This window comes from Agelaius tricolor, unplaced genomic scaffold, assembly GCF_023055355.1.
Source record: "Agelaius tricolor isolate 1412-34295 unplaced genomic scaffold, bAgeTri1.0.p SCAF_19, whole genome shotgun sequence".
NCBI classification, from domain to species: Eukaryota; Metazoa; Chordata; class Aves; order Passeriformes; family Icteridae; genus Agelaius; species Agelaius tricolor.
In genome coordinates, this window is record NW_027269279.1 from 702,028 (window position 1) to 719,255 (window position 17,228).

The 17,228-nt window shown below is 46.3% G+C and overlaps 2 protein-coding genes across 10 annotated transcripts in view; both read right to left on the bottom strand.

Annotated features, from left to right (window-relative positions):
• TNRC6A (trinucleotide repeat containing adaptor 6A) overlaps positions 1–720 on the bottom strand; it is a 69,643-nt gene extending 68,923 nt beyond the window's left edge. The window contains exon 1 of the mRNA XM_071444770.1: positions 568–720. The gene's annotated coding sequence lies outside the window, so the exon portion shown is untranslated. The remainder of the gene's footprint in view (positions 1–567) is intronic.
• Positions 721–1,737: 1,017 nt separating this feature from the next.
• The window catches only part of RBBP6 (RB binding protein 6, ubiquitin ligase), a 28,140-nt gene continuing 12,649 nt past the window's right edge, over positions 1,738–17,228 (bottom strand). For 3 of the 9 annotated variants that reach the window (XM_071444777.1, XM_071444776.1, XM_071444780.1), the window contains 13 exons: positions 14,380–14,468; positions 14,163–14,259; positions 13,501–13,640; positions 12,468–12,640; positions 11,521–11,624; positions 10,722–11,077; positions 9,793–9,886; positions 9,634–9,712; positions 9,500–9,545; positions 8,021–8,383; positions 7,573–7,674; positions 4,432–6,177; positions 1,738–3,750 (listed from right to left, as the gene is read on the bottom strand). In XM_071444777.1, the coding sequence (XP_071300878.1) occupies positions 2,160–3,750; positions 4,432–6,177; positions 7,573–7,674; positions 8,021–8,383; positions 9,500–9,545; positions 9,634–9,712; positions 9,793–9,886; positions 10,722–11,077; positions 11,521–11,624; positions 12,468–12,640; positions 13,501–13,640; positions 14,163–14,259; positions 14,380–14,468 (4,980 nt within the window). In that variant the 3' untranslated portion in view covers positions 1,738–2,159. Of the gene's footprint in view, positions 3,751–4,431; positions 6,178–7,572; positions 7,675–8,020; positions 8,384–9,499; positions 9,546–9,633; positions 9,713–9,792; positions 9,887–10,721; positions 11,078–11,520; positions 11,625–12,467; positions 12,641–13,500; positions 13,641–14,162; positions 14,260–14,379; positions 14,469–16,845; positions 16,891–17,228 lie in introns of all 9 variants that reach the window. The other 6 variants (XM_071444775.1, XM_071444774.1, XM_071444782.1 and 3 more) reach the window with 3 other exon arrangements.

The window sequence follows — 17,228 nt, forward strand, 5'->3', positions numbered from 1 at the left end:
GGGGGCGATGCCGAGGCTGCCGCGGCAGGGCTGACCCGCGTGGTCCCTCGGGGGGCACCGAGGGCACGGCTGGCCCCAGCAGCGCCCGGGAGGCCGGCGCCCCTCACACCCTGGCCCGTGGTGCTGCTGCTGGGCACGGCCACATCACTCGGGCGTCGCTGGCCTCGTGTCACCAACCCAGCGCCAGCGAGCCCGACAAATAACTGTTTGCAGCTGTCATTAGCTGAAAACAAGGCGAATCTGCATATGCTTAGTCTTAATTAGGCAGCTTGGCAAGGAGCCCTCGCTCGCTGCTACCAAACAGCCATTTCGCTCACAAAAGGGTGACAGCAGCCCCGGCGTGTGCACACGCACACACAAACACACGGACCGGATGGACAAACGCCGGCGAAGCCTCCTCCTGTCCCGGCCCCTCGGAGGGTGATGGGGCGGAGGGTGCCCGGCCCGAGCTGCCCCAGCCACGTCCCCAGCCCGGGACGCGCGACAGCCATAGCGGAGCTATGGAAAAGAAACCCGAGGAATTTCGCCCCTCAATGCGCCATCGCTGATTACGGAACTCTCATTTACCTCTCAAAGGCACGGGCGTTGGCAGAGCTCGCGGGGGCATTTCCACGGAGGACGAGGAGGAGGAGGAGAGCGGCTCTGAGGCACAGCCTGGCGCGGAGCGGCGCTGGATCAGAGCCGGCAAGGGGCGAGCGAAGCCTCGCTCGGGGAAGGGAGAGCGGGTCAGGCTCGGCAGCGGCGCCGTCCCCTCGTGCCCGCCTGACGTCAGCCCGGCAGCGGGGCAGCCCCGGCCGGCGGGGCCCGGGCTCCGCACGGCTCCTTCCTCCCCATCACCATCACCATCACCATCCTCCTCCTCCGGAGCCCTCCCGCCGCCGCCCAGAGGAGCCCGGCAGGGCCCAGCGGGCGCTGCTCCATTGCCGTGAGCACCGCCACAGCCGGGCCGGGGCTGCCGAGGTGCCGCCGCTCGCCACGGGGCCGGGGCTGTCCCCGGGGACACCGCGTTCCGCCGGCACCCGCGCTGCCCAGGGCAGGACCCTGCCCTTCTGAGCCCCACACATCACAGAGCGCTCAGGGCTGTCAGGTGTCACTGCCATGGCCAACACCGACCTAACAGCTCTGTTCAAAACATCAACACCCGGTGAGCAGCACTGGGAGAGAACATGCAAATGACAGGGAGTTTAACCCTGTGTGCAAATGTGTGCCGCCAGATCCCGGACTGGTTTTGGCTGGAAGGGACCTCAATGACCACAGAGCTCTAACCCCAATGGACAACAGCTTTCCAAATAAACCAGGGCAAAGCAGCCGAGTGGCAGCTTCGTGTGTGACCTTACCTGAAGCAGCAGTGCCAGTGCCCAGAGGGGCTGCAGCTTTGGGGGACACCCCACATTCTACCCCTTGGCACACAGAGCAGCACACGCCATCCCCAGCACCTCCTCACCCTCCACCAGGGCAGGTCCTGCCAGTTTTCCCAAAATTAAACCCCTTTGCAAGTTATTTATCCCACACAATAGCTCCCAGAAAACTTTTTCTCTGGCACTACTGTTAGAATGGTTTGGGTTGAAGGACCATAAAGCCCACCCAGTCCCACCTCTCTGCCACAGGCAGGGACACCTTCCACTACACCAGGCTGCTCCAAGCCCTGACCAACCTGGCCTTGGACAGTTCCAGGAATGGGAAGGCTTGGGATGCCCCCTGCTCATGTGCAACTCCCACTGGAAATCTCACATTGGGTCATTTATTGAAAACTTTTTTTATTGTAATCAAAAAGTGACATAACAGGGCTGTAATGTATTCTGCATTTCATCCGCTGGTATTTGGTAACTGGTACCAGCTGCTTCTGCCAGGCAATTAAAAAAAACCCGAATGTGAAAATCTTCACAGTACAGTAAACTCCACCCAAAATAATTAACGGTGGTTAAAAAGAAGATGCCCCAGCAAAACCTTTCATGTTACATGGTCACAACTCACAATTCTGTACAAAATGTTCACTTTTATAAAGCTCTGATGTAAAAATCAAATAATCAAGCAGCAATATTTTAAGTGCAGCACAGGGTCTTTCATGTCATTATTTACAACGCTTGAAGTCGTTTACATTTTAACAAAGATCATACAGATGACTTAGTAATTAAGTCATTTTTTCACTATCTGTCGGTTTATGTCGTGACAGATTTCACTTTTTGGTCGTCTTTCTCTTTATCTTTGCTCTTCTTCGATTTTTTCTTCTTGTGTTTGTGTTTTTGGCTCTTTTCCAATTCTGTTTCATTTCCCATGTGTTTCTTATGCTTCTTATGTTTCTTGTGCTTCTTGTGCTTCTTCTTCTCTTTCTTCTTTTTCTTTTTCTTGCTGTCCTGACTCTCCCCTGAGCTGGCACTGCTGCTGTGGCTCCGTGTCTGGCTCTCGGAGGGGCTGTGGCTGCGGCTGCGGCTGACGCTGGGGCTGCTCTGGCTCTGGCTCCTGCCCACCTCTGGCTGCTCGGCGGGAACCGGGGCGGCCGCCTCCTCTTTCGCCTTATCCACCGCCTTTTCCTTCGCCTCTTTGGGCGTTTTCCCTGCAGCCTCCTCGTCCTTTGCAGACACGTTGCTCTCGCTGTCACTCTCGTTGTAGTCTGGCACGAAGGCGGCCTCGTCGGTCTCGCGGGTGAGGTCGGACGAGAGGCGCGCGGCGCTGCTCACCGGCGGCTTGGGCTTCGCCGCGCCTTTATCGCTCTGAGCCGCCACGTTCTCCTTCTCCACTTTAACTTCTGGCGAGTCCTGTTTCACCGGTGGCTTATTCCCACCTGGCTCTTTCTCCTTATTGCTCTTGACTTCTGGGACATGCTTCTCCTTCTCCTTCTCTTTCTCCTTCTCCTTGCCCGGGTTTTTATCCGGGGCTTTGTGCTCCTCAGCGGGGCGCTTGGGCTCGTGCACAGCTTTGTGCTCGGCGGGCTTGCGCTCCCGCTGGGGGCTGTAGCTGCTCCGCTTGGCCTCCGCAGGGCCCTTCTTGGCTGGCTCCGCACGCTCCTCTCTTGGTTTGCTCTTCTGCACTGCTGTGGAGTCTCTGATCCGGGATGGGGAGTCTTTCCTCCGCGCTGATTCACTCTTCTCATCTCTGCGCTTGGAACTCGAATGCTCCCTGCTGCCATCGTGGTCAGACTTCTTGTCTCGGTTGGGAGTGAAGTCCTTCGCGGCAGAGCCACGGCCACTGTCATGCTTCTCTGAAGATCTGCCATCTTTCGAAGACTGAGATACAGTTTTTCCATTTCCTTGCTCAGCTGTGCGTTCTGAGTGCTCTTTTTCTGGCTGAACACTGCTCTTCCTCTTCTCAGAACTGTCCTTGTCTGACAAAGAATGATCCCGGTCTTTGGTTTTACCTTTTTCACTTGACACGGAACTTTTTGAACTCTTGGCATCATGTTGGGTGCTTTCATAACTTGTCTCTTTTGCAGCCTTCTGTATTTTCTCCAGAGGCTCTGTCTCCTTTTCAGTGTGTTTGAGGGGGTTTGGTGCCTTTGCACTCACAGGTTTGATAACACTGGTGGGTTTTCCTACAGCTGGGGGCACCTGGGTGGTGGATTTGATGTCCTCCTCTTCAGACTCAAAGTCATCTTTATCCCACTTGGACTGAGGGACCTGGATCATGATAATGACATCCTCAGCAGGGGCTGTTATGTCGTTGTTATACTCCTCCAGGGTCTTAATGACAGTTCGTTTGGTGTCTGGCTTCTCCTCAGGCTTCCTGACAGGGCTTCCCCCAGTAGAACTCGTGCTGGGAGGAAAAACATGGACATTAGTAATGGGATGCACACACAGCCAGCTCTGGGAATATTTTATAAACTGGCTTGTGTTTCAATTCTAAATTCTCAACATTTTCCTCAAGGATGTTCAATTAAGGGAACAGACAAGAGAAAGGCTGAGTCCACTAGCTGAGATTATGAGCAATCAATTAATTTAGTATCTTGCTACTATACATTTAATTAAGAAAGACACAAGATTATCAGATTGGGGACTGTCTGATCTGGTAATTCCTTCATGTCCTATTTCTCCCAATGGCAGATAAATTAGATATCCATTCTTCTTTCAACATGAAAGCAAGCAATTATGGAGAGGTACAGACAGGCAAAGTTTTATCCTTATGCCCCAGTTATTCTTTAGAAAAATGGACATTTAAAAAGCTTTTTAGATTACCAAGACACTATCTTAAGTCTTCAACCAATGTCATAAATGTTTTGAGTTTGCATCACCAGCAAATGAACACTGCCAGCTTCCTGTGCAGTACAAACTGCTCGTTTTCCTTGACAACAGCTGAGTTTGACCCATGTCTCATAAGGAAGATCATGGATTATTCCCTTGTTTAGCACAAATTTAGCTGTTCCTTTCCTTAAGCACCATAAACAACTGGAGAAGGGGAGGAGGAAAGAAAGAAAAGGAAAAGAACTGCCTGAGGTACCTGGTGTAATCCACAAGAGTCGAGCTCGCGCCATCAGCTGCCGTCACTTTCCTCCTTGCTTTTCCCTTTGTCTTTTCCGCTTTAACTTTGCTGCTGCTGGGCTCAGGTTTCTCCACAGCTTCTTTTCCAGGTGGCACGTTCTCTCCACTCACAATCTTTTTTCCAGTTTCTCGGTTAAGTTTAATCTTTTTGGATGGGTTGTTAAGAAAAGCAGCTTTATCCTTTTCCGGGGTCCGCTCTCCTTTCTCCCCCTCAGGCTCAGCCTTCCCCTTGGGTGATGTTTTCAATTCTGCATTTTCAGGTTTATAGGCCTTTGCAGAAGTGGCCTCATGTTCTTTATCAGCCTTTTCCTCTGCTTTTCTTTTCCTTTTCTCAAGTTTGGCATCAGAAAGTTTGCTTTTCTCAGCAGGTTTCTTTGACTTCTCCTCCTTGCTGGAGGGCTTCTCTGCCTTGGCTTCTTTAGGATGTTCTTTCTTTGCCTTGTCCTCCTTGGCTGGTCTGGTTTCTGGGTGGTCCTTTGTCACTTTGGGATGAGCCTTCCGTGGTGTACCAAGAGCCTTCTCATCCTTCTGAGAGGAAGAAGTTTTAACACTGTCTGTCTTTGGCAGCTCTTCCTTGACTTTTTTCACAGGAGGCTCCGTTCGAGGAGATTTTTCGCGATCGGGGTCCACCTTTTCCTGGGAAGCTTTAGCTGGCTTTGTTACGCTGTCTTTCTTTGGAGCAGCTGCCACTTCTACTTTCCGCTTTGTTTTCTCAACCTTTGCTTTTGGCTTATCCTTCTCTTTTTTCTCCTTTTCAGACACTGGTTTGAAAGCAATGGAATCTGCTTCCATGGGCTCATCCCTTACAGGGGTGGCATCATCCCTGCTTGGCAGCATGAATAGAGAGTCTGTTTTAGCATCTTCTGTTGGAACTGGCTCTCTTGGTTTTCTTGCCCCTTCTAACAGCTCAACGTTGGGAAATCCTTCACTCTCATCCCCTTTTCTTCTCTTCCGGTGTTTTTTATGTTTATTGCCCTTGCCATCTCCCAGTGGATTTTCCACCTCCTTCTCTTTTGATTTTGTAGGATCTTTGATGCCATGGCTCTCTCTCCCAGGCTTTTCAGGGTAGTTTCCAGCTACATTACGATTCCTGTGGCTCTGCCCAGCAGGATACTCCTCCCTCCGTCCCCGAGCATATGGTGAATTCTCTCGTCTGGTCCCAGGTGGGCCAAACCGTTCTGGAGAGAAGTTCTCTCTGCTCACCGGAGGCCGTGGCTGAGCACCCACGGCATAGCCCTTGTAAAACTTCTCGTACCACTCTCTGTAGTTCCTCTCCCATTCTCTGTACCTCTCCTTCTCAAAGGGGTCTCTGAAGTCCACCGAGCGGCCGTAGTAGGCCTTCATGTCGTACGGGGGCACCTCTCGGTAGCGGTTGAAGTACTCGCGCTCGGCCTCGCCCTGCGGGACCGTCCGTTTGGTGGGGGACTGGCCCCGGAACACCGGAGACCTGGAGCGGGAGTGGTAGCGCCTGTACGGGGGCGAGCGGGAGCGGGAGCGGTGGTAGCCGTGCGAGCGCGAGCGGGAGCGGTAGTTCCGACTCTTCCCTTTGCCTCGTCTCTGATAGGGCGGCGACCGCGAGTAGGAGCGGGAATGGGAGCGGCTGAAGGAGCGCGAGTAGGAGCGGGAGCGCGATGAACCTGAGCGTGACTTGGAGTAGGTGTACGAGCTTCTAGAGTAAGACGAAGCGCTATAGGGAGACTTGGACCTTAAAAAAACACAACAAAAAAAACCAGATGAAGTTAATTCCAAACAGTCTTTCTCCTCAAATCTTTTCCTCCCACATTTATTTTTTCTTTCCTCTCCACATGCTTATGTCAAAGCTTCTTTCAGCTGCTGACATAAAGCTACTGCGAATTGAAGAACTTGATAACACATAAAAGTTTCTGCTCACAAGACAGAACAGCTGCTGCTTTGTTAGTGTCAGAACACACAGAAGGGTCAGTCTACTTCCACTCACTCTATCACATGATCTACCAGAGCTACGGACAGATTTCAGGTGGTTACACTGGCCTCTACTGGTACGGGAACACGCACATTTGTCACTACTCGGCAACCACATGCAGTGCAAATAATTTCTGTTGCAGTAAGATGAAAAAAGAGCAAATCTGAATGGCTACAGTGCAGAATCACAGCGAGAAAACACCACGTAGCCTGAGGACAGCAAAGCCAAATGTTAAAACACCAGCTCGGTCTATTAACCGCACCCTTTTTTGGGAATTTGGCCAGGATGCACAATCCCAATACTACAAAGGACCTACAGACAGGCCTGTGGAATCCACACTACCAGGCAGGTGTCCCAAAAACATCCTGCACATCCCTCCAGCTCTAACCAAGGCAAGTGACTGCATTGCAAGAAAAATCCCATCTAAAAGCTTCTACCCTCAGTCTCTAGTCACATGCCCCAGTGCCATGACCCTGGGAAAGCTCCTGACAGCACTGCTAACAACTACTCCTGCCCAAGGGATTTTTGGGGACAGAAAACAGCAGCTACCCTCGGGTTCTTTCTACTGTTTTTTAATGAATCATTTCACATGATTCATATGTTCATTAGCATCATTCCTCCTCTCCAAGTCCCTCACTAATTTCAGATTTCCTTACAAATAAGTCTGAGCTTTTAATTCCCACGAAAAATCTAACAATGTCACCCAACAAGTGAAAGCCCCCAGTCTGCAGTCCAGGTTCCAACATCTCATGTCTCCACATGAGATGGACAAAAGCAGAAATGAGGACGATTTCTCTCACCTATCTCCTCCAAACTGCTTGGACTGCTCGGTTGCAATCAGAATAGCAAGATGCTGAAAATCCAGCCCTTACAGCTATTCTGTTCCTGACCTCCTCAGGGCTGTCAGGCAGTGAAGGATGCTACTGCAGAGATACCTTAGCAAGACAGATGCTTAGCGCTCCTTAGTGCCTGCTGCCCAATGCTAATTCAGTCACCTGCAATCTCTGCCACACTGGAGCCAATAACTTGCATATGACACTCCTGTCACTGCTCATCCCTCAATCATCCAATCCATCTAACGACAGGGAGGTGGAGTGGAACTCCTCCTGATTCCTCTAGACAATCTGCTTCTCCATTACGGACATGTAAAGCAGTTACCTGGAAAACGAACGCCTACGCTCCTTTTGAATCTTTTTATATTCCATCAATTCCTTAGCAAAATCATTTGTAAACTCATCAAGTTTGGACTTTTTCTTTTCCCTGTTAAAATAAGTTTGACCTTTATTACAATTATAGTTTGACCTTTATTACAAAAGACATCAAGAAACAAAACATGGCCAATATGAGAAAATGTTTACTGCATGCAATGCAAAAGGTGAACATCCTATTTAAGCAAAAACAGTTCCTACAAGTTTTAGGAAAAGTTCTAGAATTACATTTGTCTTGGTTTAGCTTTGCATATTTACCATCTGCGATGAAAAAGTACATTGGAAGAAACACTAAGTCACTTTTGCTAGGTCAGATGCACTTTAGTGTAACCGCAGTCCAATACGCTCCCCCGATACAGACATGAAAACAAGGCAACGTTAGCGAGCCAAATACTTACTCCTCTTTAAGCCTCCGTTGCTCTCTGTAAAACTCCTCCCTAGAGAGAGGAGGTGCTTGTGTCGTTGGGATGGTGTTTGAATGAGCCGCTGGCACTGCTGTTGGGACCCAAGCTGATGACATGTTTGCAGGAGCTGGGGGATATCCGGGAGGGGGGACAGTGTACCCAGCGGATGGAGGCTGCCCAGGTGGAAACTGAGGAGGAAACTGTGGTGGTGGTACCCCCGGAGGAAGAGGAAGAGCATGGGGTGGTGGAGGATACAAGGGAGGTGGAGGCACAGGCACAAAGACTGGTGCTGATGCTGGCAGTGATGGGGCCTGAGTCCTTTGGGCACGGTCACTGTGCGGGCGTCCTCGATTTGAACTTTAAAGAAACCCAAAAACACGTGTCACTGTTTGTCACAGCCTGCCCTGAGCGTACAGAGGAAAGCGAAGCGGCAGCACGGCGGGAGCACTCCTGGTTCTCACTGGTCTCCGGCTTTCTGTTCACTCGAGACTACACTCAGTCCTGGAGCCTCGTACTTGCCTTGCACATCCTCGCCCCAGCAGCTCCCTCAGCCTTCTCTCCTTACACTCAGCTTCGGGACTGCGGGCGAGGCTGCCACGAGACCCCCATCTCCCACGAGCCAAGCACCCTCTGCTCCTCTGCCCCTCCTGGACACGCCTTGAGCTCTGCACTCCGAGCACTGCGCAGGAATTAACTCACCTCTCACAACTCTCCTAACCTCTCCTATGTTTGCTTCCTGAGCTCCTGCCTCACGATGCACTGGCCTGTTCTTGTCCCTGAATTGTTTTTTTTTCTTGTTTACTGGATTTGAGATTTTAGATAATCTGGGGGACGGATGCTGGATTTTGTTTTGATTTATCTTTCAGACTTTATAAAAACAATGACCCTTACAGCCTGGCTGTAACAAATCTCTAACAAATGAAGGATTAATTTGACGCTGCGATAACAGATAAACAGGCTCCTCTCTCTAATGAGAAAAAGCAGCTTGGTACTTTGAGATGACTAAACTGCAGAAATACAAAACTGTCATAAAAATAACAGCCTCTAATTTTTCAATAATTTGCTCAATCAGTATCAACTAAGTTGTTAAAGAAAGAATGTTGGAGGGTGATTTCTACTGGGAAATCAATTTCTTCAGCCTTATTCAGTCAGCAATCAAAAGGGTGCTTTTCCATTTGATCTTTTAATTACATTTAATTTTTGTATGTAATTTAGGCTTCCCAAAAAGTGTTCATTAGTCAGAATCTTCTTTTCAATTATGTAGTGGAGTTTTATTTTTCAATAATCTTACTGTAAGTACAGGTCCCCTTTGTTAAAGTTAATTTAAATGAAGCCACTTGAAAATTAATTACCACTTGAATTCTCCACAACTATTATTTCATTATAAATCAGCTGTTGTCTAAGCGATGTGTTACAGATTCATTTACAACCAGTTACAACTAGTAATACATTCAATTTCTGTTGAATACTTACAGCTCCCAGCCTGGCCTGCGAAGCGCACCAGCTCTCATTGGATGACCTTTTGCAGCAGGGACAGGAAAAAAAATCCCAGTAAGTTTATCTGAAGACAACTTTTTCGATGAAATTCTAAAGTTCTAGTTTCTTACCAGTTGTAGGTATTGATTGTCCTTGAGGGCCCAGTAGACTTGGTATCGCTGGCTGTCTCAGTACAGGAACCTGATAGCCCTTGGGAATAAATGCAAACAGTCACAAAACAAGCTCTACTAGAACATAAGAATCATTGTATGTGATGAAATAAAATCTACCTTCTCTTCCAACAAACTGCTGATTGACAAAGGGGAAGATTTGGAAAGCTCAGCAGCAGTCATCAGAGCAGGAGGCAAAACAGCATCGGCATCACTACAAAAACAACACATTTTTATTATTGAAACACTGCTTTGAAGTGAAATATAATACATATTTTTAAATATAAAGTCCAAGGTGAGAAAAGGCTGATTTCACTAAATAAAAAAAAAAATTTAAAATAATCTTCACCAGATTTACACCTGTGAAGTTGGCAGGCTCCAGAGGAAGCACTGCTGAGGAGTCTGTTTGGATGCTGGCATTTAGTGGGGAAGCTCTCTGGAAAAATATTTGATTAAGCAGCACTTGAAAGGATGAGAATCCATATAACCCGTGCACTGAACATCAGCTTTGGAAGATGCAAGAACTGAAATTCCATTAGAAAATGTTTCTGTGCTCCTTTGAATCATGATCCTTGTACTGATGGCACAGCTGAGCCTGGCAGCCCTCTGGACACACTGGTTCTGTGCATCCAAGGCAGCAGGATTAAAGGATGGAACCCTAAACACTCGTAACAGATTTTTACACGAAAATAGTATTTCCTCAGTAATAAAGAGAAAATAATGAGACACTAAGGTCTAATGGAAATAAATGGCTACTCTATGAATGGCTGGCCACTTCAAATCAAAACCAGTCCCTCCTTCAGGGCAAGCCTGTGCTGAATGACTGGTAGGGGAACCAAACAGAAATCCTGCCAAGAAAATTCTTGCATGAGGTACATGTTCTACTTACTGAAGTGTCCTCATTCCAAGTAAAAACAGAACCACAACTTCCACAGTGACCTGCAGCTGTCACTAATGATACACAGGGTGCTAGCTGCAAAGCTCAAGAAAGATCTAACCTGAGCATTTTGATTTCTTTTATACTGCTGTTGATCTCCAGATCTCCTTACCGAAAAGGTCCATCTGGCTTTTCCCCACGGAGGGAGAGGGACACTGCCGGAGGCAGATCGGAGACAACCACCGAAGACGGATTGACTGGCAGCCCAGCTGCCATGGACGGCCCGGGGCCCAGGGAGGAGAGGGCGGAGCGGGAGGCCAGCGAGGCCAGCGGGATCATCAGCGGGTCCTGCTGCCGGGCCATGGCCGGCCGCATCAGCGGCTGCAGGGTGCGCGTGATCGTCTGCCGCATCAGGGGCGGCGGCGGCGGCGGCGGTGGCGGCGGCAGCTGCTGCTGCTGCTGCTGCTGCTGCTGAATCTTACGGAGCCTTTTTGTGTAACCGGTTTCATTCTTGAAGTTGTTGACAGCCTAGAGGTAGGGGAACATGTTTGAGAAGGAGATAATAAACTTCAGTAGAAATATGAACAAAAGCATTTCTACAGGAAAATCACCGTGTGTTCCTGTAAGTGCTATTAATCCTAAACCAACTAACACGCAGCTATGAACATATCCCATGGAACTCTGGTATCAATGACTGGTACCTCAGAGCCTCTGCATTAAAAGTACTTTGCTGTTAACACCCCATTTGAAAGTGAGGACATCCCATTAAACACAAGTGTGTCCTGAATTTGCCAGATTGTCTCTAATGAGCAGTAGGCTTCTGTAAAAACACATCATGTATTTGAAAAGTAAACTTAGCTTTGTTGAGTTCAGCTTTGCTTAAGGAGATCTAAATTAATATTTTCACCCCTTTCAGCTCTTTATAAACAGATTTTTCTAACAAAGACTTCAGGCTAAAGTCACAACATTACCTGGCGCAGAAACTTGTTGGCGATTAAAGCATCAGGAGAAACATCTGTCTGATGGCAGGTAGGGCATGTGTGTTCCTCAGACTCCAGCAGTGCTGTTCTAATACCTGGGAATAATTAGAATATTTAAGTAGTTTATAGCCAAACTAAGTAAATGTTTTTGGTTTTCATTAATTACAAAAACAAGCATATGATTAATGGCGAAATATGGTCTTGAAAGCATGAAGCTGTTCATGTTCTATAGTGGGAAAAACTGGCAGAGGAACAGGTTGCCCAGAGAAGCTGTAGCATCCCTGGAAGTGTTCAAGACCAGTTTCGATGGGGCTTGGAGCAAGCTGGGCTAGTGAAACCACTCAAACCACTCTGAAATTCTACAACAATTTCTAGCATTCAGCAGAGGGTCAATATTTTATTGTGGTAATATGTAAAGATGCAGAGCAGACTGGCATGTGACAGCTCAACTGGTCTTTTTTCCATTCTAGTACAGCAAAAAGTCATTCCATATTAATGAATAAAACACATTTCAAAAAACCATGAGGTTTGATTTCTGAAGGTTTTAACCGGCTCTAGGGAAGTACATGATCAAATGCCTCAGTATCAGTTCTTTGTAGTCTGCAGTAAGTCCCCAAAGTTGGAGACATAATTCTGTGTGAGGGAAAGGGCTGTGGACAAAATAAATGCATTCTATATCTAATACTGAAACCACCTGCACTAATATGCCCTCCCCTCATCCTCTTCCCTCTGCAGGTAAAGAGGATTGAACTAGAAACTTCAGGAGGGAAAAAGCTTTCTGCCCTGTTTTCACCGTCTACACAAGAAGAGTCTTTCCCTGCTCATGACATGCTGAAGTATTCAACAGAACTAACACAGCAATTTCCTTATCTCCTATTTCTGCTCTCAGAAGATCAAATTTGATGTCTGGAATTAACAAATTTGGCAGTAACACTTACATTCATCACAGTAACTGTTTCCACAGCAGGGAATAACAACCGCATCCGTCATTATATCCTTACAAATGAGACACAACAGCTCATCTGGAATAGGATCATCTTCTTCTGAGGAGGAGGATGGCTCCTCAGGTAGGAAGGGAGGCTTCTCCTTCTTTCCTATAGCATAAGCTTCCCTGGAAGTAGAGTGGGGAAAGCAAACGAAAGAAGTTAAAGAGAAAACTCTTCCAAGCTTCGAATTTTATCAAAAAAGATAGTATGTGGTATTCCTCTCCCTCTCCACTGGCCTTCCTAAACACAGCTATTCTGTTTGAGCTACTTTTCTGTAGCCCTAACACCAGAAGAGGGAGGGAGGAATTCTCCTGCAGAACTATCCAGTTCATTGGATCAACTAAGAAATCAGTTCAGACTAGAAAAACATTTGACAGCTTATATCAGGTGACATGAATCTCCTTTGCCAGAGGCTAAATGTAAATTGGAGGCTCAGGATAAAGCTGGTATCCCAGTAATGACATTTTCTAAGTGAAAGAAGTCTGTGTTACAGCTTCCAAAAAAGGACATCCAGTTGAGAAAACCAGAAGGGCTACCAAGAGTATTTTAGAACAGCCACTGTGCTCAGCACACACAAATGTTTTCCTAGTTTACAGCAACAGGAGAACTTAAGCCTGCTTCACATCTGAGGGAGGGAGTTGCAGTCCAACAGCTGCTTTATTACATTTTGCATTAAACCTTTGAAAGACAAACTAGAATCAAAGGGAGCTCCCAGAGAGAACAACTCCAATTACAAATGCTGCTGGAATGTTCTGCAGAAACAGCCTCAGCATACCCCACATTTAACCAGCTCCCAGGGGTGTGAGCAGCAGGACCCCCACTTTAATGTTAGGCAGCAGCATGGACTCTAAAGCTGAGACTCAGTGCCAGTGCTTCCTCCCCACATCTCCAGGTGCTGGCCAACGTGGCTGCACCGCCACTCGTGCATCTCTGCCTGGTTCCTCTCACTCCCTTTTGGGATCAGCCCAACCAACCCCATACTTACGCATCTATGGTTGGAATTGCGTATTTCCCAGTGTTGGTCAGCATGGCACCCTTTGTGTTGGGGTCCTTCACCTCCATCATAAAACTTCTTGGAATTCCTGTGCTTTTTTTAATTCTGGGAACAGACTCGAAATTTTTGTCCTATTAAGAAAGACAGACGTATCTCAAGACCCACCCTGAAAATGAGATTTCAGTGACTATTTTAAGCACAAAAACCTTTAACAACCCTCTCCTCTTACCTAGTGTAAGGGTTGTTGGATTAAAATGCTCTTTTCCCCAAATGAATGCAGCCAGGGTGTTCCAGAGGCTGGAACAATATTTTGAACTCATTGACATTCTTTGGCTTAACTACAGCTTCCTTAAGGGTGAAATCCCCCAAACCAGCTCCTCCTCCAAAGGGCAATTCAGAGGGAGCTGGACTCAGGGCTTGGAGAAACTTGTTTTGAGATATATCAAGCACAGGGGTTCACAGAAAAGATCTATGGGAATATTTAGTGCCTCTGACCCAGCAAAAAGAAAATTTAACAATTCCAGGTTTTTCTTAAATCCAAAGGGTTTTGCAACACTGCCATGTAACCTCTGTATTTCTCACCAAAAGACACAATTCTAACTCTCCAGATAAAAATTAAAAACTGAGCACCTCCCAAGTCCCCCAAGTCTTACCCCATTTGTTGGACAGTTCTTTATGTAGTGCCCAGGTTTGCCACAGCGAAAACAGGTGTAGGAGGGTGGAGGTGGCCCCACAGGTTTCTTCATGTAACTGCAAGTTTTTGGGGGAAAAAAGGGAAAGAGATTCATGTGTCTCTCTTGTTTAAAACAAACCATCTCTACAATTTTTACATCAACTTCAAAGAACAAGTTTCATGTTAGCAACACTTACTTGACTGGATCATATTCATGGCCAGACTGTGTCATCATAGCTTTTATTTTATCCTCCTCGGAAGCATTGGCTTCAGCCAGATTGGCAGTCTGTGCAACAGGTAATTATTTGACACACACATTAGAAACACATTTAAGCCCACGCAGCCCAAGACAACACCACTCATCCAATCCTGTAAAGAGCAGCACTACGCTAACTGAGCTTGCATGAGAGCAGCTGCTTATACCAAACAGATTTGTGCTGAAGATGGTCTGGGGAGTCCTTATGCCATGACATGATGTTTATGTGCCTGAGAACCTACTAGAAAAGAGCACTCTTGGGCACTCAAACCTTAGGCTCTGTTTGTACCTTACAGCAAGACTTGTGTAACCAATCCAATTTCCTTCAGATGACTGAAGCTATGTGTAGATAAACAACAATATCCAGTACTTTTATGCTGATTTTTAAGCTCCAGACTATATTCAGGAGAAGCGCTCCACTGGACAAGGAATTAAGATGGATACAAGCAGCATTATTTACATTTTGTAGTATTAAAAGGACACAGAACTGCAGAGGTGGGGCAGTTAGGTTTGTTTGCTGAAACTCAGCTTCAGACACACAAGTATTGAAAGGACTAAAGGATTTTACAAACCCTCAGCAAGGCAAAACTCTGTTCAGCAGAGATTTGCCCAGCAGGAGCTGCAGGCAGTGCAAACTGCATGTTCCCCCTCCTAACTTCTTCCTGTGAAGTGATTTCACTACAGTGAAGACTATCTTAAGTTTTTTTCCCAGTTGACTATGTCCTTTTAACACACAAATTGTAATATAAACCTTCTGCACAACTAGACCTTCAAATTACTGAAGTCAGCTGATTTTTAAGTCATATTTGTTCAAATGTTTTTATTACACACTAGTCCAGATACAAGCAGGGTCTAAGGGAGTGACTGTAAATGACTTGGGCCTTCAAGCACCTATCACTCAGCTCAAGCACTCATGGTTTGGTTTTGTATGCATTCATTCACAAAAGCAACCAACTAGTTTCAACATTTTATTAAATGGTTGTTTCATATACACAGTTTCTCCACAGTAACAGAATCCGGATCGCCAACTATGAAATCATTTCCATTAACAGTTACAGAAAGCTTTACAGATAATACTTGACTAATTTGTTTGAACCCAAACGGTTTACAAAACACATCCAAAAGGCACAAAACATTAGTAGGAATAGACCAAAATTCCAATATGGCATTTCATACATAGTAATAATCACCAGAGAACTGTTAACACATTGCCTCCGTGCTGAGCCGGGCTGCACTAGAGCCATTAGAGGGAGTAACGGTGCTGAGCCACTTGGTGTCATCTGCCTGCCACTTCTGAACTACTTAAATATCCTTGAAAGCTTAAATGTGTGTACCCCCACCCCTTGGACAGCTTTGCACATTTTAGAGTAAAACTTCACATGAGGTTACAGACCCGAGGACACATTTAGGGACAGCACTAATGGGGACCAATTCTTTGGGTGGCTACCTTCCAAACTAGAGATATTTATATATAATGGGGGTTTTTTTTGGCCAAATGTATACAATTTAATGTCTGTAGCGAAGAGGGGAAAAGTTACCAGTGGGAAGAGATTTGTTTTTATTAGAAATGAACTCCAGCCTTTATCTTGCTGACAAAGAACTAGCTGCTCTGCCTCAGGCCCTGCCTACTCTATGGCTGTAGCTTTAGGGACTGGTGCTTGAGCACTCGGCTGTCCACACAGTGCAGTCACTAGTGCTTTCCCAGACAGATTACACATTGGTGAGCAAAAATGCAAGCAGTTCCCGAGCAAAACATGGCATTACAACAGTTTCAGAAGGTCACAGCTGCTCAGATGCCACACATACACATTGGTATATTCCTATAAACAATGAGGTACATTTACACAATTTACACAGTCTGCGTTCAAACAAATTAGATCGGGTTGTCCACTGTATAGATCCCACAATTTATGGACTTGTGCAGCATTCAGAGAATGGGTCTGTAACTATGACTAGGGGTTCAAAAATGGCCATGCAATTGTCCATGGTACAGAACCGCTTCTCTTGTGGCTGGTCACACCCCCCTGGAATGTCCGTAACTTACAGCCAATTAAATTCTTCTGTACAAACTGGGTTAGTTTCCAAGGCAAAATTAATGAAACGTATGAAAAACGGTAAAACAGCTTCTGAAGAGCTTCTTCTTTGTGTCTTGAGGATGAGTAATACTGCAACATTATGCTGAGGCTGATAAGGTACTCCCCTTCTATCTTCCCAAACTGGGAACTACTCTTTACAGGATAGTATCAAAATATACACACATTTTAAAGTTAAAATAAATACTTTAAGTTAATAAAAATTAAAGGGTGCTTTCAATTACAACAGTTATTCACCTATAGGTCACAGTATGAATTTAAAAATAGGAAGCAAACACTTTTTAAGTATTTGACAAGAATATATATATATATACCTTAGTAAGCTGGGCCAGAGAAATAGATGCAGAAGAGTCATCAATCTGTTCACAAAAAATTAAACACATATTCAAGTTCTACAGTCAAAACACAACAACAGTTAACCTCTACTATAGTCTGAATGCCTGCACTACATCCCCCTGAGTGTCACCCAAAGGAAATCCCAACCCAGTGTAATTTGCATTTATTGAAAACAAAGTCCAAATCTATGATGGCTTAAGAGTATCTACGTGCTTATGAGAAGAAATTAAAATAACCAACCCCACTGGAGATCTACTTATTGTTTAGAATATCTCAGAGAGGGACCTCTTTCAAAACGGTAATGGGAAGTTGTCAATTTTCAGCTAAAAAGAATTTAAAAAAATATTTAAGTTTATTGAGG